The sequence below is a fragment of the Condylura cristata genome, unplaced genomic scaffold, assembly GCF_000260355.1.
Source record: "Condylura cristata isolate star-nosed mole 26May11 unplaced genomic scaffold, ConCri1.0 scaffold00023, whole genome shotgun sequence".
Classification (NCBI taxonomy): domain Eukaryota; kingdom Metazoa; phylum Chordata; class Mammalia; order Eulipotyphla; family Talpidae; genus Condylura; species Condylura cristata.
In genome coordinates, this window is record NW_004567124.1 from 18960740 (window position 1) to 18984466 (window position 23727).

At 37.3% G+C, this 23727-nt stretch overlaps 1 protein-coding gene across 3 annotated transcripts in view; it reads left to right on the forward strand.

Annotated features, from left to right (window-relative positions):
- The window catches only part of ATP8B4 (ATPase, class I, type 8B, member 4), a 223415-nt gene that overhangs the window by 110681 nt on the left and 89007 nt on the right, over positions 1 to 23727 (forward strand). For all 3 annotated transcript variants that reach the window (XM_012728821.1, XM_012728823.1, XM_012728824.1), the window contains exons 9-12: positions 3194 to 3276; positions 11820 to 11978; positions 17381 to 17469; positions 20082 to 20266. In XM_012728821.1, the coding sequence (XP_012584275.1) occupies positions 3194 to 3276; positions 11820 to 11978; positions 17381 to 17469; positions 20082 to 20266 (516 nt within the window). The remainder of the gene's footprint in view (positions 1 to 3193; positions 3277 to 11819; positions 11979 to 17380; positions 17470 to 20081; positions 20267 to 23727) is intronic.

Below are 23727 nucleotides of genomic sequence, written 5' to 3' on the forward strand. Positions count from 1 at the left end.
TATATATATATATATATAGTACATAAATGCTTAGGTCAGTTTTCTTTGTAACTTATAGGATCTTCAACAAGTGAATGGTTGGCATACTGTAGTACATCCATATCATGAAACATTACTGAGCAATAAAAAGGAATGAACCAATTGATACATGCAAAAACCTGAATGAATCATGAGATAACGATTTTGAGTTAAAAAAAAATCTCCAGGGCCCTCCCTGGTGGCCCAGCGGGTTAAAGCATAGCACTGAGAAGCTAAAGCCACTTCATCATGAGTTTGATCCCCACCTCAGAGGTGGGGATAAATAAATAAATAAATAAATCTTAAAAAAAAATCTGCAAAGATTATATACTATGATTCTGTTTTTATAACTTTTAAAAAATATTTATTTATGCATACAGAACTGGGGTACAGGCCAGAGATGCGGAGGGTGAGAGGACTCACCAGGGACAGAGCAGGGTACAGAACAGGCAGATTGACAAGTACACTGCTGAGGGGAGCAGCGGGTGTGTCAGGAGAGGTCTGCCCAGCCATGTGGATCTCCTCCCCGGCAGGCAGGCGGGACCGAACTCATGCGGAAGTGGCTCAAGCCTCTTTGTGCTGTGCTTTAACCCGCTGTGCCACCAGGAAGGGCCATTATAACATTTTTTTTTTTTTGAATGCCAAGACTAAAGAACTGTGGAACAGATTAGTGGTTTTCCAGGAATTAAAGATAGAATGAAAGAAGAGCAGGGACAGGGAAGTGAGTATGACTATAAGGGACAACTCGAGTTATCCTTGTGGTGATGGAAAATGTTGTGTGTGACTGTTTCCATGTCAATAGGTTACCTATAATATTGTATATAGTTTTGCAAGATGTTGCTTTTGGGAAAACTGAGTAAATGGCACGTAGGTTCTTTCTATATACTTTTTTAGGCTGAAATAATTATGCTGATTAACTAGATACTGAGGTAAATAAGAATAGGCCCAAAAATGAAGGTATTCATTAGGATTATATATAATCAATAAGATATTTTTGTGACTATTTTCCACTCTAATTTTCATATTTGAGGGTGGAAGTGAGATATTGGAGAGAATCTAAAGAGAATATATCTTAAAAAGTTAAACTGTAACCTACATGGTATATAGAGGAGCATGAATGAGTGAAAACTGTTTACCCTGATTAGTGTGACTGACAGTTTCAATTATTGAAAAGTGTATTTAAATAGACATTGTTTCTTCAGTATCAGCAACACTTCTTTCATTCTTACCCATCAAATTCAGCTTAATTTCTGCCTCAGCTGTGAAGTTCTTCTTGATTCTCTGAAATTCTACTGACTTTTTCCCCTTAGGAACTGATAGACTTGAATCAATGAGATTTATAATAGTTTATATATAATAGTTAATAATAGTTAATATAATAGTTTATTTTTACATCATTTTGTACATTTTCCCATCTCAGTTGTAATCCTCTTGGGCTTCCCAACATCAAATCACCCATGTGCCATCACCATAGTCCAGTGCATTTTCCTCCCCTCACTGTTTTTGATTCCATTGCCCTAAAAACTCCACCCCCATAAAATGTCTTTGGTATATAGCTGTTCATTATATTGTTATTTTCTTGCCTGGTCCGTTATACTCCTGCTATGAGTGAAACCATCCAGTATTTTTCACTAAGCATGATCTTTTCCAGCCCCATCCATGTTGCTGCAAAAGGCATGTGTTTATTTTCTTTTTGGTTGCTGAGTAATATTCCATTGTGTATATGTACCACATCTTTTTAATCCAGTCCTCCACTTTGGGGCATTTGGGTTGATTTCATGTCTTTCCTATTGTAAATAAAGCAATAATGAACATGGGGGTGCAAGTATCTTTTGGAATCAGAGTTTTTGTGTCTTTTGGGTAGATACCTACAAGTGGGATTGCTGGATCATATGGAAGCCCCATTGTTAGCAGTTTGAGAAACCTCCAAACAGCTTTCAATAGTGGTTGTACCAGTTTTCATTCCCACCAGCAGTGCAGGAGAGTCCCTTTTTTTCTACATCCTTGCCAACATTTGTCATTGCTAGTTGTTTTAAGAAGTGCCATTCTCACTGGTGTGAGGTGGTATCTCTCAATGACATTTATTTTAACAAAGTAATCTCATCCATCTTAATGTTTTCTGATGAAAGCTATTTGACCTACATGGGAATGAATATTTCCTGAGTTGGGTTCATGTTGCCCTAATACTATTGTGAAACTCATTTATATGAAGCTTGTATCAAATGCCCTCTCAGCTGCTTGCATCTTGCATCTCTAAACTCAATTATTTCATGGGTTGACATGTACTTCCACACAGTGATATTTAATATTACTTTTTAACCTATCACTTGTTTCCCTCAGAGAACAGTAATTTTCTTAGGCAGCAATGAGTATTAGGGGTGATAAGTATCCATGATCTTTGTTGACTTAATGAACTTACTACTAAAATTTTCAGAGAAGAAAGAACTCTGACATAAGACATTTGCTATTCAACAACAGTAAAAGAGAAGCAGGCATGAGAACAGGCATGGTAAGCCCTTAAATCCAAGACATGAATGATGGTCATGGAATCTTTACTGCTCCCAGTTCATGAATGCCAGAGAGCCATCTGTCCAATATATGTGTATAACTGCCTGGAAGCTGATGACCAAGTTCACTATGACCCACTGTTTTCGTCTCTGGGTGTATCATCGTAGATTCATGGGATTCTTGGCTTCATTCTCCAAGAAAAAGAAAGCTGCCTTCATTTTCCCACTTAAATTTCAGTTACTGTGAAATTAGCCATGACTGTCTTTTGCCAGTAAAACCCATGAAAAGATAGTAGACTCTGGAGTGATAAAGGCCTCCTTTACTGGCATCTGTGTTGCCATTCCTCATGTGTTTTCTAACTCATGCGTGATGTCTGAGTAAGTTCGAATGAAACCATATTTATTATGTTCTCTGTTCTTTTAAATAACAAAACAGATCACTGTGTTGTTATACAGATGTGTTGTGGGTAGAGCGCCAACTCTTAGGAGCCTGCAAAGTCTCGCCTGCTTTCCTGAGAGAGTGTGAGAGGTGCGAATGACATTTAAAGGAAGTTTCTTGAATGTCTTGTGTTGGATTTTGCATGTGCTACACCCGCGTGATTGCTTTGTGCAAGATGTTGTTGGACTGTTCCATGTAAAAATTCATGTCATGTTAATTAATTTCACAGGGAAACCAACATTAAAGTCCGTCATGCACTATCAGTTACCTCCGAACTCGGAGAAGAAATGAACAGACTTGCAAAGTTTGATGGTAAGTACTTAAAACAGACAAACAAACAGCTCTATGCTAAAAAATAATGCAACACACTAAGTCCATCTGAAAGCCAATTTGTGTGTGTGTGTTTGTGTGTGTGTGTTAATTTGGTGGAAAGATGTAAAATTCTCCAGGCAGCAAAGCTTGTAATCTCTTCTCATGCTCAAGAGTAAAAAGTTTACCAAGGAGAAAAGGGCTTTATCAGTTCACGGTTTAGTTGACCCTTGTTTTCTCTTGTTTGAATCACATCCCCTCTTGTTCCACAATACATTTCTCTTGCCCGACCTTGGCCTCTCTGGAGCCTGGTGCAAGTTTGCTGAGGATGAATACAGACCACTCTTATTTCTAGCTCTACATTTAACCATCCATTCATTCTTGTTCATTCTTGGTTTACATAACAAAAGAGCAAACCCTAGACTGCAAACTTTACAGAGAAAGTGGTCCTGCCTCCTGTATTTCCATATCTCTCATCCTGTGTAGTGTAATGTCTTAAAGATAGCAGTGTTCAGGATGAATCTTCCAGTTTATAAGCAAATGTTTACACAAAAAAGTTCTCCAGTTTGAAATTTAAGTCAGCAGCACAGCCAGGAAACTTTGAATGGCCCAAAAATATTTTGATTAGCTTCGAACAAATTGCATATTTTCTACTAAGTAATTTTTTTTCAATGAATTTTACTGTTATGTGAATCCAAGAAAAGTAAATTGTGCCCATAAATCATAATACTTGCTTAAAATACCTCATAGAATATTTATGGAGTCCCAAAAGGGCAACCTAGATATAATTTATCTTTACTCATTTCTTTCCTGGCAGAATCATTGGCTATCCCTTTATCAATCTGTGAGGAAGGAAAAATTCATATTTTTTAGTTTTATTTAACATTACAAAGCAGAAAGTGATTGCTATAATTTGTAGATACTTGCCCCAAGAACGTGGGCCATGAATTAGTCACACACATCCTTGAAATATTAATGATATTAACAGTGACAGCTGAATTCTTGTCCACATTACATTCTGTGGTGGGTCTGGTGGCCTGCTACATCAGGTAGCCATGGCCTCTCAGGACAGCACACCTGAGAGTAAAAATGAGAAGAAAGAGACACATTTTTTCCTCACACATTTCTTTAACAGCATGAGTCACATGGACTGACCTACTTACAAGAGAGCCTGGGAAATAACAAGTATAGGTATTTGCTGAGTAATAGTTGTCTCTCCCATACCCTTTAGGAATTAGGTCAATGCCTAATAGAAGAATGTAGAAAACTCCAGGCTGCAATAGGTAGATTTCTTATATGGAACAAAAGGAATATATCCCCCTCATATGCTCAAGCACCCTACACTGACTGACATTTTCTTTTCATAGCACCTATCACCATTTGGTCTATTCTGTAACTTACCAATTTCCTACCTTTATTATCTATTGTCCATCTCTTCATGTTGCAATGTAAGCTGCACAGCAATCTTTGCTTTGCTCCCTGAGAGACACCAAGCTCCTAGCACACTGCTTAACACACAGTGGCACTCTATAAATACTTGTTGAATGAATGAAAACTTGCCAGTGCCATAGGGAGGGGAGTAGGTTCTGCACCAGATCCTAGATAAAGAGATAGGGAATGGAGTGTGAAACATTGTGGTGAGGCAGAGCTTCCTGATGGGTCTGGTAGGGCAAAGCAAGAGTGTTGGGCCCCTGCTCCTAGTGGGCAGGTGGCTGGAAAAGGGACCGTCGGGTATAGTGGTTTTTTAATGCCTTTTCTTTAGGATTTTCTAAAGATAAAAACACACAAGTCCAAGATTTAAACCAATCCAAGTAGTGCTGCCAGAGAACACTTCCTCATCTAAAACCATTCCTTTATTACAGATGAGCTTTTCTGAAAGGGTAAAAAACTTGTTTATATATAAAAGTAGTCATTTAAAGTATCTTATAAAATTTATTTTTTCAGTACATTACTATTTATTATTTATTAGGGGGAGGTCTGAATTTGCTTTACACAGCATAGGTAACTTACTAAATCTCTAATGTGTAATTGTTTTTCCAAATAAAGTTAAGATAGACCTCTTTTCAATCATTTACACTTAAACTGTGGTCACTTTTCAGAGAACATGTAATGTCAAATTCATGAGGCTGGTATATTAGTGGGCCCAAAATCAAATTTCTGCTACATTTACTCTTTCATTCATAAATCTTGGGTTGAATTTCAATTTACCTTAAAGTTGAAGACACTATAATGTTTTGTGAAGTTAGTTTAATTAAAATATGATTTCCTGTTTTCAAGAAAGCATCTGAAGAATGACTAGAAGGATTAAGGAGGAATAAAGTTAATATAATATACAAATTAGATTTTCCCTATTGGCAGCCAAATTTAAAGACTGAAAGGGTGATGCAAGATGTGGTGTGGAAAAGTATTTGAAAGAATTGGGACAGTTAACAGATACTTAATCCTCCCCACAATCACTCTTGCTTTTCTATAGTTTTCAGCTTTTCTTCAACTCTCTTACCAAGTCCTAGTTCACTGGCTTTCATTTCAACTTCTCTGTCTGACACACGCACTCACAGACCACACACTACGTACACACATATGTATACACACACATTTTCTATCCCATTGCACCAAATCTTCTCAAGCAAGTCTTTTTTTGTTTTCTTTTTGCTATTTTCCATCCCTTTCTCCTATGGTGACTTACTTAGTGTTCTCACATACATGTGTCTTTTTCTGTTCTTCTCTACTTTCATGTTTTTATCACTCCATATTAATCAGTTTCAATTTCTTCATAAGAACAAGATGCAACAGCATATATATGTGGAATTAGAAAAGATCTCCACATGTATTCTCAGAATTATTTTGATTTTCTTACCCCTTACCCCCATTTTTACCTACCTTCCCTTTTTGTCTTCCCTGTTTACTTCTGTCATAATGGGGTGGCAACAGATATCAGGTTTTCCTATGGTGACCAGAAAACACTTGCTTGAGTCATGGGAATTAAAACCAGATATTGCATCCTTCATTTAATTACAAGTGTGGTCCCAGCGTTGTTTACACTTGCCCTTCCTCACCATGGCAAGGTTAGCAGATGAGGCAGATGTGGGAGGCAAGGAGGCACTGCCTCTCTCGTGCTCTGCCTGTACTAAGATTATCTTGTAGCTTGTGACTTCTGGGAAAATCTGGGTATGACATTATTTTTGCTTCTAGTTACCCTGTGGTTTTTCTTCTGAGACTTGCCTGAATTCGTTCTTAAGCACCAAACTACAGTTTTCTGTGCTAGTAACATAAGTGTCCATTCTAAGAGCGTGTTCTATGTATATATAGATCTGAGGTTCCCATTCCTATCCCTGGAGAGATCTTTTGGGGACTCTACAAGGGGGACATCAACAGCCAAAAATGAATACTGAATACAGCAAATGAATATTGAACACAATGCCAAGGGCTTTGCTAAGCTCGAGGATATAGTGATTAGTAAGTTGGTTTCAAGGCTTTGTTTTCAAAGAGTTTATAGCAGAGGGAACAATCATCTCAGTGTTCTTTCCAAAAATGTCTTTATTTAGGTAAAAGTCTGAAATTCATAGGCCTTCAATGTGGTTGATATACAAAGTATTTACTATGTACCAGGCACTATAGAAAGTAATTGTACATTTTGTCTTATCAAATCTTTACAGTCATGGGTGGAAGAGATTGTTGTTATCTCTAACCTATAGGCAAGGAATCTAAGACCCATATAAGTTGAATGACTTTCTCAATCCAATGTTATATGGTTACTAAATACAGGAGCCAGAGTATGAACATGGGGCTATTGGTAAAATCTACCTTATGAGAGGACTCTAGGGACTCTAAACCATGAGCAAAAAGCAGTTATGGTGAGTTAGGGCATTATCATGACAGCTTAGTTCTGGTCAGGTAGGAAAAACATTTTATGGATACTGTAAACCTCCAGGTGCAAAATTAATCACCAGAGATGAAAGCCATCCAGGACTCAGGTGACAGCATTTTTAAAAGTAGCAATGGTCTCAGTCATCTTGAATGTCAGAATCCCTGACAAGAATTTATAGAGTCGCTGACCAGAGAGACTAGTACATGCAAAATAGTGTTGAGTTCTGGTAGGTAAACCCACTTATTTGAAAAGTTCTCATGTAAACATTTTTAAATTTTGGACATCAGAAAAAAATTGATATGTAATGTGGCAAATTTTGTAAGAAAGTTATGATTTGATACTATAATATATTTGATTCGATACTATAATAAATATAAAAATAGTAGGTCTTGGTTTTTCATGTTAAAATCTTACCAGAATCAGAGTTTTTAAAATAAGTAACTGAAAATAGTTGTCGATTAATTCATTTGAAAACTAGACATGCTCAAGTTTGAGGAAAGTCCCGGATGTAAATTGTTCGAATGTGTTTAAGAATCTTTTTTTTTCCTTTTTTTTTTTTCAGGCTTTTTTTTTTTTTTTTAAGATTTATTTATTTGTGCATCCAGAACTGGGGTACAGGCCAGAGGCTCAGGGGAGGTGAGAGGCTTCACCAGAGACAGAGTGGGGAGCAGAACAGGCAGATCGAGGAGGTACACTGCTGAGGGGAGCAGCGGGTGGGTCAGGAGAGGTCTGCCACACCATGTGGTCACCTCCGGGGCAGGCGGGAATCGAACTCATGCTGAAGTGGCTTTAGATTCTCAGTGCAGTGCTTTAACCCGCTGCACCACCAGGGAGGGCCAAGAATCTTTTTTTTTCTTTTTGCATATTGTTACTGACTGGACTGAGATCTGTTTTTTGCAACTTATGACAAGTTTACATATTTTGTATGACTGTTAATACTGAATTCTGAACCAGGAAAAGGTTGACTATTTCAGGAATCTTTGTGTATTTTGTGGTCCTTTCTAAAGAATAGCATGTGTGTAATTAAAGCACAGAAAAGCAAGCATCTCTTTTTGGTTAAAAAGAAAACAAAAGTACTTGGTTAGCATCTTGTGACTTTTTTTTTAACTTACCAGAAGGGTTCCCCTTTACCTGGACATAGGTGAATGTATAGCTAATGTATCTGTACAGGACATCAATTCCATGTAAGGACAGGAAGAATTGCTTCTCTCTTTACTCCTGGTGTTGATGTGGTCATTATAGTGGTGATGATGGGTGGCTGAGGCTTGATGGTTGAGGAGAAAAGAAACCTTGGATAATATGAAGGTGAACCCTCTTCTTAATGAAACCTATATGATCACAATTGCCAGGGCTATATTTCTAAACCAGTCTTTTAAACCAAAATGTGCTTGACTGGAGAAGCTCTTGAAAAGCAGTAAGGATGTCTTATCCAATAGATCATTTTTTTTTTAATTGACAGGTTTCAAGTTAGATAGACAGGAAGTATTGTTAATGATTAAATACATAAAGAACGCTAACAGATCATGAAAATCATGGACTACTGAATACTGGGTCCCATTTTCATGATACACTACAAATTTTCATGTTAAGGTTAATACTAATATTTCAGTTTGAGAAGGGTTATGAATCTTGTAATTAGTCAAATATACAGCTGAATTTAGAGTGCTAAGGAAGATCCAGATGAAATCTTGTACATTTCAGAGATTTGTTGTGTATGGGGGTAGAGTATTTGGGTTCTTGTAAACTGTATGAATTGCAATCTGCTTTCACATCTGTTTTCCTCAAAGGAGCAAACAAAAGGGAGGGATTCTAGCTAGTTTGATTATATTTTAGTAAAAATATTGCCATGATATGATATTTTTCTTAGTTCTTTCATTGCCCACTAAAGATGGCTTTGTGAACTAAATGTTTTTAGTGAATAACCATCTGAGATGCCATCTCATTTTTCTTCATTCATTGTCAAGCTGTTTACTGCCTCTCTCTTCCCTGTACAATCTACAAAAGGAAAAATGACCGAAGTATTTTCTCTAGTCTACTTTATATCTTTATGGTTGTTTCTAAGGTGCTTTAGGGTTTCCACCTTTATTCAGTGTTCTCAGTTCTAGTTGCAGCCCCTTAGAGTTAGGCCAACATAAGCCCTTTATTATAATCCCATTTACCACTATAACCGTGGACATATACCCATTTCTTTAATTCATCTTAGATCTTCACTAATACTCATCTCCCAGCATTCTCTTGAAGTCATCCGAAAACTTTCCCATCCATCTCTCTGACATATTTCCTAAGATCCTGCTATGTAAACAGTATGGTGGTTTGTGGGGACACAGATATGAATACAGTGCTCTCTGCAGAGGGCCTTGTTTACCGCTTTGGAAAGCGGCAGAAAAGAAATTGGGACACTTGTGTTTTATACTAACAATGTTAAGGAAGGGGAAGCTGAGTACTTCTGAAGATTAAAAAAAATGTAGCTTGGCTTTGTTCCTGCCATTTTGTTTTGACGGGGCCTTCTATTTAGCACTTAAGACACTGGGATCACACTCGTCGACAAAGGCTGAATCGGGGTTTGGCCTCCAAGAACTGAGGCAGAACCCCTTGGCCTTCTTGCCTGTTCCTGTCTAAAACCACACCCTTGGTGTCAGGCCAGAGTGGATAAGCCTTGGGGCCAGGGAGGAGCAAATCAACATGTTCAAGGCTGTATTTGCCTACATGTCAGTCTTTGCTTGCGACAATAAAAAATGATCAAATGAGCCTGTTTTTTATATTCCTATTGGCAGGGAGTGTGTATCATGTTGTTTTTGCCCAAAACACATTTTTTTCCCCCTACTTGCCAAGTCTGAAGCCTGAGAAATTGAGTCTTGGGTCAAGAAACTAGAATAAGCTGTAAGGGTTGCTGTCAACCTATTATTTTATGTAGGTTTTATTGGTGATACTCAACCCCAGGTTCTGTGTAATTCAGGAGTGAATGTTATTTGTCAAGACAAACACATACTAAATTCTTGCAATTTAAGAAAAAAATCTCTTCCGCAACATAATTTCCAAACAACTTGGCCCAGTTGAATCTGTTTTAATTTACCTTTTACTATCAGTGATAGGCTATATCAGAATTTAGCCACTTTCCAGTTGTATAAAAGTAACCTTTTATAGGTGCTTTGGCCTCATCCACATCCTCTTGTCAGTATTCTCACTTAGCAGTGATATCTGGGAACCTGCTAAAGAGTAACCCAGGAGGGGGTCTTGAGGTGGTAATTTTGTTAAACCAGAGAAAGGGAGGAGGAGGTTGGAAAAGATCTCCTAGGGCTTGAGGCCCTCATTCCTTACACAGTTTTGTTTGTTCTTGTTTTTTTTTTTTTTTTTTTTTTGTGCAAGTCTTGTAAAGTCAGTAATCTGGTTGGTCAGGGATGTTCAGGCCATGTGAAACTGCTTGCTGTTACCTGTGTCTAAAGTTAGAAGAAAGGCAGCATCCTGGAAGGACGGGAGCCCCTGCCCATCTTGAAGTTTGGAAGGTGCTTGGGGAGTGGTGCAGGGGTGTGATACAGAGGTACAGAGGTTGTCCAGGCTGACCTGTTCTCTTTCCCTTTCCGTCAAAGCTAAAGCCATGCTTTCTCTCTTTATTTCCCAAATGCCACTTTTTACTTTCCAGCCTTTGACTACTAATTATATAAATGTATACTTACTGTTTTTGAAAGAGAATTTTGTAGATTATTTGACCTCTGACTCTGCCTTGATCCCTGCTTGGATCTACTAACAACCTTGCTTTTCATTCCTCTCTCTCTCTTTTCCTTGTTTCCCTCTGTCTTTCAGTCACTCATTATTTATAAAAATTTAACCCTGACCTTTGCTGTGCAAATGTATCCTAATCTAATAGTTACATTTTGTAATGGATTCATATGAGATTATTTCTGGTTTCTTTTTCTATCAAGAAAACCCCCACCCTGAAAGTGCATTTTCTTATTGAAATAATGGAACGAATTGATTCATTGATTTGGAATGGGTATGCTCTTGGTTTGGAATGGGCTTGGCATTTAAAGAAAAAAAACTCAACAAAAAACTTGAAACATCTTCTGGCCAGTTTGGGGCAGGTTATGTGGAGCCTTTGAGAGTCCCCTGAACTCTGAATCTAATCAAGATAAGAAGCATGGAACAGCTGAAAAGAATCACACGCATTCTCAGGCACATGTGGCAAACAAGGCCCAGGTTTCTTCAGGGTGCACTAGAGTAGGACCCCTGAAATTCTGAGTATGAGCTTAGAAGACCTGATTGTGGTTGTGAAACCGGAGGTCTGTGCCACATTGACTGAGTAAAAGTTCACATGAAACCAAAAGAGACAGATGAAAAATAATTCTAGGACCATCCTGTCTATGCAAAAATCATTTGTTTCAACCTCCAGGAGTGAAAAGTGATTTCATTTAAGGTGAAAACATCCCATGATGCTTGAGGTTTCTGCTCTTCTTGGGACATTGCAGAAAGGTATGGCTGAGAACACTCGATGGATTCCCATCCTTGTGTCCTGGCTGCTTTTCCCCTAGCAGGTGAACTACAGATTTACGTCCAGAGCTGTCTCAAAGAGAGAGAAAAATATACTGTGTTTTACAAGTTGGTAGTAACACGATGCTGTGGACTTGAGATTTCAAATTGAGTCATTATGAATTTTGGTTCTTTGTTCATTTCTGTTTTACAGGGATTGTTGTCTGCGAGGCACCAAACAACAAATTACATAAATTCACGGGTGTCCTCTCTTGGAAGGACAGCAAGCACAACCTCAACAATGAGAAGATGATCCTGAGGGGCTGTGTCCTGAGAAACACCAGCTGGTGTTTCGGAATGGTTATTTTTGCAGGTACACCTGATGGCCCAGGGTCAGTTTTGGGAGAGCCTTTCCTGAAATATGTATCAGCAGAGTCTGGGGCTCTGGAGGTACACAGATTTGGGTGAGGGCCTACTCTGGGTGTTTGCTGTGGGCAGGGCATCAGGCGATGACACCATTGCTAAAAAAAAAAAAAAAAAAAAGCCTGTGTGGCCCCACTTTTTGAGGAACATCTAATATCATCAACTTCTCCTTCAAGATGTTTTTTCCTTAATTACCTGTAGGGACTAAATACCTACTGCTTGTTTTCTGTGTGTGTGTGTGTGTCTGTGTGTTTTAGTCCCATCTCAATCATCCCCATTATTGTCTGAACTGATCTACCTGTCCTTAAAGTAGGGGAAGAGTATGAAAGAAAATATCCCCACTTCTGCTATTAATTTTGTAATTTGCAAAGGTCCGGCAGCCTTTAAACCTTTTTGTAGTTCCTGTTTACACTTGATAGCTTTTTCTACTGTTTGTTAATAGGATCGTGAATCCTGGGAAGACCAGAACAGGAAAGGAGACAATGGCCACCTTTATCTCTGCAGGTCCAAGGGGACACTCTCTTGCTAAGGAAACTTACAGTAGCACCATTTCATACAGCTACTCAAATTGTACTCATGGCTCCAATTGCCAGCCCTTGATTTTTAAAAATCCTGTTTATTGTGACACCAAATTAAGATGTGTTTTGGGCTCGTTGACTATATGTGCAATCAAAACGGGAATGTTTTTCTTAACTGATTTTCCTCAACAACAACAAAGTGTTCATTAAAGACTGAAAAATGTTCCAAGCCTAGAAAAGTCCTCCAATTCCTCTTAAACACTCTCAGCTGTGGGTGTTAGCAAGTCTCTGGCTGCTTTGGGGCATTGCCATTGTAAGGACTTGGGGAATCCCTAGAAATGTGACTGTATATGTGCTTTTATCTAAGGTCAATCTGATTCCACAATTCTCTCATCAGATGCTTTAATCAGAGAAGTAAACCTAGGATCATGTAGTTCCTTACTTGCTTCTTTCTTGCATTGAGAAAAAGAGAACTAACTAATACATCAACCTACCTTTACCTTTCAATTTAGTGAAAGAGAATTTACTTGAAAGTCCTGTGATAGGCAGTATCTTCCTTGTTTGTTCCCTGTCATCAAAGAAATAGGGTGCATCATCCTAGGAATAGGCAGTAGCCCAAAATTTTGTTTGCATATGTGTGATCTTATTTGAAATGACTAAGTCAGGCCTATGGTTTGATGATAGCATGTTTTGCTAGGACAGATGCTGTGGGCCACTCAGGGGCCAAGTTTTTCTTCATCAGATTGGCTAATGGGAAAATGGTCCCATTTTCCTACATGGAAAAGAAGTAGGATAGTATGTTGAAAGGTCTCCCTCCAAGGAAGTATAATAGAAAGTGCACAAATTTATATTAGGCCAATCTGGCTTCAGATTTGTTTACCAGCTGTAGGATATTAAGTCTTGGTTATTTAAACTTTCTAAACTGTAGTTTCTTGACTGTAATATGGGGATAATAATGAGTCCATTAGAGTTCCATTGTAAAGACTCAATGAGATAATGCATATGGAAGATGTTTGACAAGTGGTGTTTTCCTTTCTTCTTTGCTTCTCCCTTCCTTCATCATCTATTCAGAGTTTATTGCCTACTCCACAGGCTGTGAGTTAACACTCTCTGGATCTTGGCAAGGGGCATGAGGGGGACACTCTCTTCTTTGGTGATGTAGCCTGCAGGTTCACTTGCCAGGACCTGCAGGAGGCAGATATGTGTAAAGTGGACCATGCCTATGTTGATTTTAGTTTGGGCACAAATGTTAATAGAAAGCTTACCTAGAATAAGACTAGGCAGAGGAATTAGTGGTTGGTTTTGTGAATGTCCGATTTGAACAGATGGGTGTTTCAAATCCCCTTAGTCTTGAGACATTTACTTTGGAGAACTAGTTCCAAGTGAACAACTAGCTGTTATGAAAGTTATCCAAAATGAATTAATTTTCTTTCTGTGTTTATACTTACCATTAAGGATTGTGCAAGGATTATAGTTGACCTACCATGAAGGATTGTGTAAGAACTATAGTTGATCTACCATTAAGGATTGTGCAAGGAATGTAGTTGACACAGACATGGTTTAATTTACAAATCTATAATTTATGAGGGTCTGATGTATATTAGCTAGGTCATACCTCCCTGGTAGTAACATTTCCTTTGTGCGCAAGAAAGAAGAAAGCCTTATTTCTGAGGGTAGAAGTCTCATTCATTTACAGAGTCCATGGGAGTCAGCACCATCTTGGTGGTAACTAGGCTTTTGTGCTGGATATCTTCCATGTGCCTCGTAAATCTTCTCTCCTTCCTTCCTACTCTTCTGTCGGCCTTGGAAAGCTGACTTGTGTGGTTTTCATTAATAGGTTTCCTTGAACTTTGATTTCTAAGTGGATTCTGTTATTGGGACTCCATGGGAAGAAATGAAAGGGAAATGTAGATTGAGATGAAGGTATTTTTCCAGGCTGCTTCCTTGTATGGTCACTTCAGACTGGCTCAGCAAAAGGGCAGTCTTCCCCTAAAGGATACAAACTCTACATATATCTGTTCTTTAGTATACAGTAACTACATCCTTCCCTTTCTCCCTCCCTCTGGCTTATGTGAAAAAACTTCTTGATTGCTGCTAAGTCCCTGATTACAGCACTAACCCTTTGCTTTCCCTTAGCTACACCCACAATTTTGTGAATTTTTATGAATAAATTTCCCTTCAATTATTCTTGTCCAATGCATCATCTATTTTTTTTTTGTTAAACTCTTAAGAGTCAGTATTTAATACACATTTATGATTTCAGGAAATGAACTATTTCATATGTTTTAAAAAATATTAAAACTATACTAGTAGGAACTTTAGACTTGGACTTTAGACTTAGGTATGTGTAGGTTCAAATTCTGGCTTTCACACTTACTAAAGAATAAATCTCAGGCAAATTATTAGAGTTCTTTAACCTTGGTTTAATTTTTAGTGAAGTAAGGATAAAAATATTTTTTCCAGTTTTAAATATTAGCTGAAACAAAAAAGTATATATACACATTGCCTAATTAATGCTGATTAATTAAGTCATTAGACAATTATTTGTTACCACGGAGGAGAGAGAGATGGATATGTCACTGGAGACATGGATGGGAGCTGGGCCATGCAAGACTTTGCGTTCTATATCCAGAATTTTGATCTTTAGCCTAAGAGCTTTGGAATGCAGTTGCAAATTTTCCAAACAGGTGATGTGTATGCATGTGTGAAATTTGATAGCTCTACTCTTGCCTATATTGTTAAGGTAGAAAATGGACAGCAGATTTTGGAAAGAGTATATGATTGGGAAGGACGTGGGAAAGGAGAAAAATTATTGAATGGAATTAGTGGCAGATTAGAAGCAAAGAGACAGTTATTGTGCTTTTATTGTAGACAGTTGAGAGATGATGGCACTTTGGATGGGGTGGGGGGAAGTCATGGAGGCTCTCTGGTTTCTCCCAGCTTTCATACATGGGCTGACAGTGGGACCAGTCACAAAGGTAAAGAACATTGGAGGAAGGTCACAAGCTGGGGCAAACAGGTGCAACTTGAGGGTTTAGAAAGATCCAGGTGGAGATGTCACATAGGAATTAAATAAATGGGTTTAAAATGTATGTGTTTAGAGCTCAGAGAAGCATGGAGAACAGGAGATATACATTTGCCCTGCAGATGGTTCTTGGAACTATGGTCTTAAGTGAGATTTCCAAGAGTGGTTGGATTGAGAGAGAAGAGAAGATCACCAAATATTGAATTCCAGTATTTAGTGACTGGATAGAGAGGGGTGAGCTTCATGGGATATAAAGAAGCTAACTAAGAGGTAGAAGGAAAATTAGGAGAACATTGCAACACAGAAGCTAAGGGAAGAGTATGCATCAAAAGGATAGAATAGTTAACAGTGTCAGAGGTTTCAGAGACATGAGAGAAGGTGTGGAGGATACTGAATACACCAGATTTGGTGGAATGATTGACTCAGAAACTAGGTCAAGAGATGAAGCAGTGATAAGGAAATAGGGACTGTTGAATATAGAAAAATTTCAAAATCTGTATCTATGAGGAGAAAGATTTGTGTATAAGCATCTATAGAAATAGCTAAATAAATGTTTAAAAAGTCCTCTAAGGGAGTAATTTGCTGGTGTATGTGTTTGGATGCTTCACAAAAGTATGTTTTTAGCATAGAACTCTCAATATTTTATCATCTAGCAGTCACAAACTTTATCTAATGCTCATTGTGATCTTTATTATAAAAGAAACATTTCCCACCCTCAATGTCCATATGATTTTAATAACTGATTTTGAGAAACTGTGGGTGGTTTCCTTTATCTAGCTGTGGCTGGGAATGATAGACTTGAGTACAATTTCCAACTCAAGGCTATGAACTGTTACAAGACCCCAATCATATATTTTATTGTTCCCCAATTCAATTTGTCTTTTAGGTAAATAGAAGTCTTTTGATTTTCAGAATTACTTATAATTTCATGTGTGCCTCCCTCCTCACCTTTCTTTCATTTCCCCTCTTCTCCTATATTAAATATTTATAGGAAATCAGTGTGAGAAGAGACAGTAAAAAGTCATATACAATTAAAGCTTAGGTGTTTCTATTGAGCATCTTCTCTGTCCTCAAGGAATTTTTCTTAACAATATGTCCCCATCCTCTTCATTGTTAATCATTTAATAACCTACCTCTAAAATAGTTAATAATCTCAGAATTCTTTGAACAGGAAATTAAGTAAGTAGATAATGAAATAATGCATTTATCTTAATTGTCTAATACAAGCCTTAAAGTAATTATTGTCCTAATAAATAGTATATATTCTATACAGTGTGTGGTATATATTAAAGTTTTAAATTATTTGTTAATATATTTTGCAATTACTCTAGCTTCTTTACTAAAGGTACCTCAAATATTTTTGGGAAGTAGATCCCAAATTTGATTTCTAGTAGTAACTTTTCATTTTGACCTTAATGGTTTACATTGTACTTATTGCATTCTTTTTATCATTTTAAGTTATTCCTCACTTTTATTAAGTTCATCTTTAACTGCTTCAAACTACAAGCATGAAGCATGTTCATACACAGATTTTTGAAAAATAGTGTTAATCAACCTTTCAGCTACAAGTTTTTTCTGGATTTCTGTTATTCTAAAGAGAACAGTTTCCAAGAGTGCTGTAAACCACCAATTGTGAAAATGTATAACTTAATTGTCTTTGCTTTTAATAAAAATTTTAATATTTAAAAATCATATTAACCTATTTTTTCCTTTCAGGAATATTTGATCTAAGTATAAATCAAAATAATCAAAATAATAATAATAAATAAAATAATCCATTTCAAAGTTATTAATTCTTTTCTTTTGCAGGTCCTGACACCAAACTAATGCAGAACAGTGGTAAAACAAAGCTTAAAAGGACAAACATTGACAAGTTGCTGCATACTCTAGTATTGTGGGTAAGTTAAAAAATTAGGCAATATCAGTACTCACTCTTATTCTAAAATTTTTCTTTCAGAAATCTGTAAAATTCTCTGTAATGTTTGTGTTTGGGGTGTTTGTAACTTGTGTCCATGTCTCAACCATTGTTAGAATTTCTCACAAGAAATAGCTTAGTGCTTATATTTCAAAGTATAGTAAATTCCACATAGTTGAGGGATTTCTATGTTTTCAATAGTTGAGGGATTTTTTTTTCCCCTTGAAAAACAAAGCATAATTTAAAAGTCAGTTTTGGGGTCTTTTTAGGTCTTATTTTTCTTTGCTCATTTCCTCTCTACATAGTTCATGGGGAGCATTGGCTTCATAGGTGGATACAATGTTCATAAGTGAAAAAGAAGTGCCTCACATTTGACTTACAGATATGTCTTGCTCTATGGAATTAACACTTCTGAACAGGGTTCCTGCATTTATAGTAGGCCCTGAAAATTATGTAACCTGATTTTGCTGATGAATTATTTGAAGTTCAAGCCACATTTTCTCCTTCATGAAAATGTCTAAGCCTCCTATTCCATGTTCGTATTTCCTCTGAAAGTGTAACAATTATATTTAATAATTTACCACTTGTTTACCAAAAACCACTCAGGTATTGATTGCATCCCATCCTTATCAGTTAATCTTGTCACCTCCTGATAGCAATCTGATTGTTACCAGACTTTTTGTCCAAATGTATAGCCTCACCTTATATGGGGGTTAACTTTGAAGACAGTGACTCAGAGCTATGTTTCCCTACTTGCCAACCACAGGCTCAGTAAAAGCAGAGTTTGAAGTAAATAGGTATTTTCTTAACTGACATATAATAGTGGATCTCTGAAAAAGGGAAGAAAGAAACAAACACCATTAGACACAAAATAATGACTGGACTCTGTGTTATATTACCAGAATCACCCCCAGGTGTGAGCTTTCCTCCAGCTTCACCTGTTCTCTTGGGAAAGAGTTCATGGGGCAAAGGGACATGCCCAGTAGATGTGAACCCATTTGTAGACTTGCATGGGGATTGTATGTTTATCTACCAAGAGTAAAATTACCAGTGTGAAGCAGAGATTGTCCCAGCTTTATGTACTAGAAAATAGGATGATCTATTGAAGATATGAGAGACAAATCTATCCTTAAATTAGTATCACTAATGTGAGTGCTGCTAATGTAGTTCAGTTCAATATACTTAGAGTATCAGTTGTTGAAAGGGTATAGTATAAAATTGTTAGTATTTTGGGGATTTACAAGTCTACTTTTCTCCCTCACACAATTTTCTGAAATACTTTAAACCAGAATCTCCCAACTTTGTCTTCTTATGTGCCTATTTTATTTATTAGAGAAGAAAGGATAAAGCAATCTGAAAATTTATGAATATTCTTTTTTTTTTTCTGTATAAAAACCAAGTAGGAGGGAAGTGTGTTCCTGTTCTCTCGCCCCACTGCTCCTCTGCAGTGGTTGCTCTGCTCCTCACTCATGGTGACACTTAGGGACATCTGCAGAGCATTGTGGCTGGCTCAGGTCTTACACACACCCTGAGTGTGTGTCCTTCCTTCCCTGGGCTGGGGTTCTGGGCTCCTTAGGGACACCCTTGCTATTTTTCTACTTGTTTTACCTTCACAGTGTCTGTTTTCTAATACTAATATTAATCATAAAGTAGGAGTCAGCTACCAGGTTTTAGACTGCTCTATTTTTTTTAAGATTTATTTATTTATGCATACAGAACTGGGGTACAGGCCAGAGGTGCATGGGTGGTAAGAGGCTTCACCAAAGACAGAGTGGGGAGCAGAACAGGCTGACTGATGAAGTACACTGCTGAGGGGAGCAGTGTCAGGAGAGATCTGCCATGCCATGTGGGTCACCTCCCGGGGCAGGGATTGAGCTCATGCTGAAGTGGCTTTAGCTTCTTAGTGCTACATTTACCAGCTGTGCCACCAGGGAGGGCACTGCTCTCTATATTTTTTAATCTCAAAAGGAAAATGTATATGTCATGAAATCTTTCATCTTTTTGGTTGATCTGAAGTAAGGATTGTTTAGCAAGCTGAGACTTGACTTGATAGAGACTGAATTAGTTCTATAAAACTATTTCAGCTTTTTGCCTGGGGTGATCACATACATCATGATTCAAACAAGGCATAATTTGGAAGGTGAAGGGAAGAAACACAATATCACATATTAGATAATAGATGTAAGCTGGGCTGGAGTGTAACAAACCAAGATATATACTCTTCTTGACTCAAGTCATTTAAATATGCACATTCATGATTTCAAATTATTAGTATTGTGACCACAGAGTAGTTATATAGTGTTTCTCTACTTCCATTTTACTTTTTTTGTTTTGACATGTGAAGTGTGAAAATAGTTATTCCTATTTCAGTCAGTGAGAGAGTTAAGGGAGAAATTGTATGTAAAATACTTAGCTAAGTTCTTTGACATAAGAATGTTAAATTTTACTCATATGATTACTGACAGGTAAGGAGAACTTTGCATAATTTGCTTTTCAAATGTCAATTTATTTGTGTTAGGAGTGTAATTGGATTGCATTGATATGTCTAGTTTTGGGTTCTAGTTAACTTTAACCAATCTTACATTCTCATTTCAGATTTTTGGGTTTCTTGTATGCTTGGGGATTATTCCTGCAATAGGAAACTCAATCTGGGAGACTAAAGTCGGGGACAAATTCAGCATTTTCCTCCAGAGAAGGGACTCTGTGATCTCAGGAGTCTTAACATTCTGGTCATATATTATTATTCTCAACACAGTTGTACCCATTTCATTATATGTGAGGTAAGATGAGAGTTTATATTTTAGTCATTGCATCAAAATTCTTTGTTTTGTGAAATCATTTTTGTTGATTTTCATGTTAAAACAATACAATAGACATCTTGTACTGTTTATAATCCACTACATCTGTTACAAATGAAGCAACTAAACTGTTTAATTTGTTTAATGTTTACATTTTCAAATTATAATAAAGTGTATTTTATGTTCTTTATTCAATTCAGTTTTGTAGGAATGTTTTTCTTTGGGGTATGTAGACTACAGTATAATCTCATACAAGTTGATCAGTAGAATTGTGTTGATGTTGGGTAAGAGATGTAATATTTGGGGAGATCTATAAGGATGATGTCTCTTGTTACTAGTCTGGCTCCAGATACCAGATTCAGATACTGTTCTACCACTTACTAATTCCATAACTTTGGTCACGTTACTTTAGCTCCCAGTGCCTCAGTTTACTCATTTAAAAAATGGGAAACTTAATAGGATTGTGTGAAGAGTAATAAAATGTCGATAAAGCTCTTAGAAGAATGCCTAAAACATTGTATTAATAAGGGCTTAAGGAATATCATTTTCCCACTGTTACTAACTTTGAGTACATAAATGAATTAAGATATAGCTGGGGTGCTCGTCCACTGTTAAATATGATGCATGATGCATAACTCCCACTACAACTTGATGTCATTTTTACATTTGGTCTTACAAACCCACATTAAATGGTATCTCTTTTGTATAATACAAGTATATAAATCTTTCTGTGTTTATGTGTGTGTGATAAAGCTTGGAAATTGGCCTGGGATCTGTACCTGAGTCATTCTTGGTTCTAATCCTATGAAGAGTAAGGCAGACAATTCAAAAGACACTGGAGCCAAGATAGGTCTTGGTTGTTTGACATTCCTCATCACCAGTATTTTAACAATACACAAAATCACCAACTCTAAATCCTCACTAATTTTTACAAGCTCCTTTTTCTTTCTTTCCCAAGTTCTAGCTATGATGAATCAAGGGAAGTTTAATGCACAAAATCCACCCTTGTTTTGGATAGTGGTCAGGAAATTGAAATGTCAAGTTGTGGGAAATTGACTTGAAGTAGTGGCATGTGGCCACAACACCACAAATTGCTCTGGGCCTTCTGAAGCTGTGGTCAGAATGGGCTCTATTTAAACTGTATCCTACTGGCTCATCTTTGATTCTGAGGACCTCTCATGCTTGTATCCAATTATAACGTCTGTAGTAAATCCTACTCTTTGCCAGAAAAGCCATGGTCAGCTTTTATAGCTCTCCTTTTATGTTGTTCTAAATGAATAATAAATGCTCACAGTGCCTTGCCATCTGTACATGTGCAATTTCATATGTCCTCCTGAAGGAAGACTATTCTGTGTAGACTCTTTCTTTGAAGTGCATTGGTACGTTTTCATTTAATGATTTGAAAATTTGTTTTTCAGAAACCAAGGCTAGATTCCCTGGTTAGTATTTTCTCCCCATTTAATGTGCTCCCTGCCGTGGTCAACAAAAAAACTGTCTGGAATGGTCTAATCAGGCTTCACACTATTGAGCTCAGGCCCTGTGAAACAGCTATGTGATCTTGGAGACGTGGCTTTTCTGTACCTTCATTTGCTCATCAAATATGTGCTGCTCAATAAAGGAAGAGGATTAGAGGATTAATTTTTGAATTTCTGCTCCATATCCACCACCTTACCTTTAGATAGCATTTTACATTTTTACATTTCTTTTAAGTGCTTCCACATGTTTTATCTCATGTATGTCTCCAGCAATCTCATGAAACAGTTATGGCTGAATTTCTTTCCTAAATGAGATGGTATAATCAGGATTGTGGAGTTATGTTGGAGCAGAACCAAAGTCCAAACCCAGGTCTTCTGATACTTGACACAGTATTTTCCTTCTCCCTACAACTGTGTGTGATTTACTACATAGCAAAGATATCAAGATAAAAATAGAGGCTAGAATTCTCTACCTGTTGCTATTGATGAATCTAACTGTGAGGTTTTTCTCTTACCAAATAAAAACAATAGCTATAATCTGGATTTGTGTGAAAAAAGCACGTCTGGGGATTTGAATTACTTAGTCCTAAAGTCTGAGAGCTAGAGGAAGGTCTTTCTTGTTAGAGGAATGAAGGCTTTCTTCCAAAACTTCTACTAGTCTTGAGTAGGTAAAAGAATAAATTAGTGACATGTGCCACCTTAGCATAAAATTTCAGAATTTACTTTTGAATGGTTAATTTTGGTGGGGTATTTCTATGATGTCCATTTGTTTATCTGTAGAGCTAAAATGTACCCAGCTACAGTTTTTAAATGTCTTTTAACACATCATCTAAAGAAACACAGTTGTTGTACTCCCAAGGAACAACTAGATTTTTTGAATGTTCTTTCCAAAGCAATAGCAACTTATTCCCATGTTGCTTGTTTTGCCACAGAATGGGTGGAATCCCAAGCCCCACTCTTTGAGGATTCAGGCAGAAAACACTACAAAGTCTGATTATGCTAACTCTGAACATTTGTCCCTTTTTCTGCTATTATACAACAAAACGCTGAACGTTCCATTGTGACTCTCTTAAATCCTCTACAGACTATTTTAAGGTCTAAGGATTTGAATTAATTTAAACTACTCCATTGGCTTATACTGCAACATGGAAGGATCAAATTCTGTTTTGTTCATTTTGCTTAGAGTCTACAGGAAGCTACTTTACTTTCAGACAAAAAAAAAAAAAAAAGCTTCCTGTGCTTTGTAGAGTTACCTGCAAGATGTCAAGTCTGCACTGGCTTTACCAAATGCCAAAATTGTTTTTTTCTTTTCTTTTTTTTTTAAAATTTAATGCAGTACCATTTATCCTTGATAATATTTTTGGTTACAAATGCTCTCCCACCACTGAAGCACTGTTAGTCCACCACAATTCATTATTCTCTCCTTCCCTTACCCCATGCCTCAGATCTATGGTCAGCATTCAAGGGTTGGTTTTTTTTTTTAATTTTTTAAATTATTACAAAAGTTTATTTTTACATCATTTTGCACATTATTTTTTTCCATCTTGATTGTAATCCCCTCGATTGTACATCATTTTGCACATTATTTTTTTCCATCTCGATTTGGTTTCCCATCACCAAATCACCCGTGTGCCACCACCATAGTCCCATATATTTCTCTCCCTTCCCCCCCACCCCCGTTTTTGATCCCATTCCCCACTCCACCCCCACAACATGTCTCTGGTATATGGTTGTTCTTTTTTTCCATCTCGATTGTAATCCCCACAGGTTTCCCATCACCAAATCACCCGTGTGCCACCACCATAGTCCCATATATTTCTCTCCCTTCTCCCCCACCCCCGTTTTTGATCCCATTCCCCACTCCACCCCCACAACATGTCTCTGGTATATGGTTGTTCATTATTTCTGTTATTTTCTCGCCTGGTCCATTATACTCCTGCTATGAGTGAAACCATCCGATATTTTTCT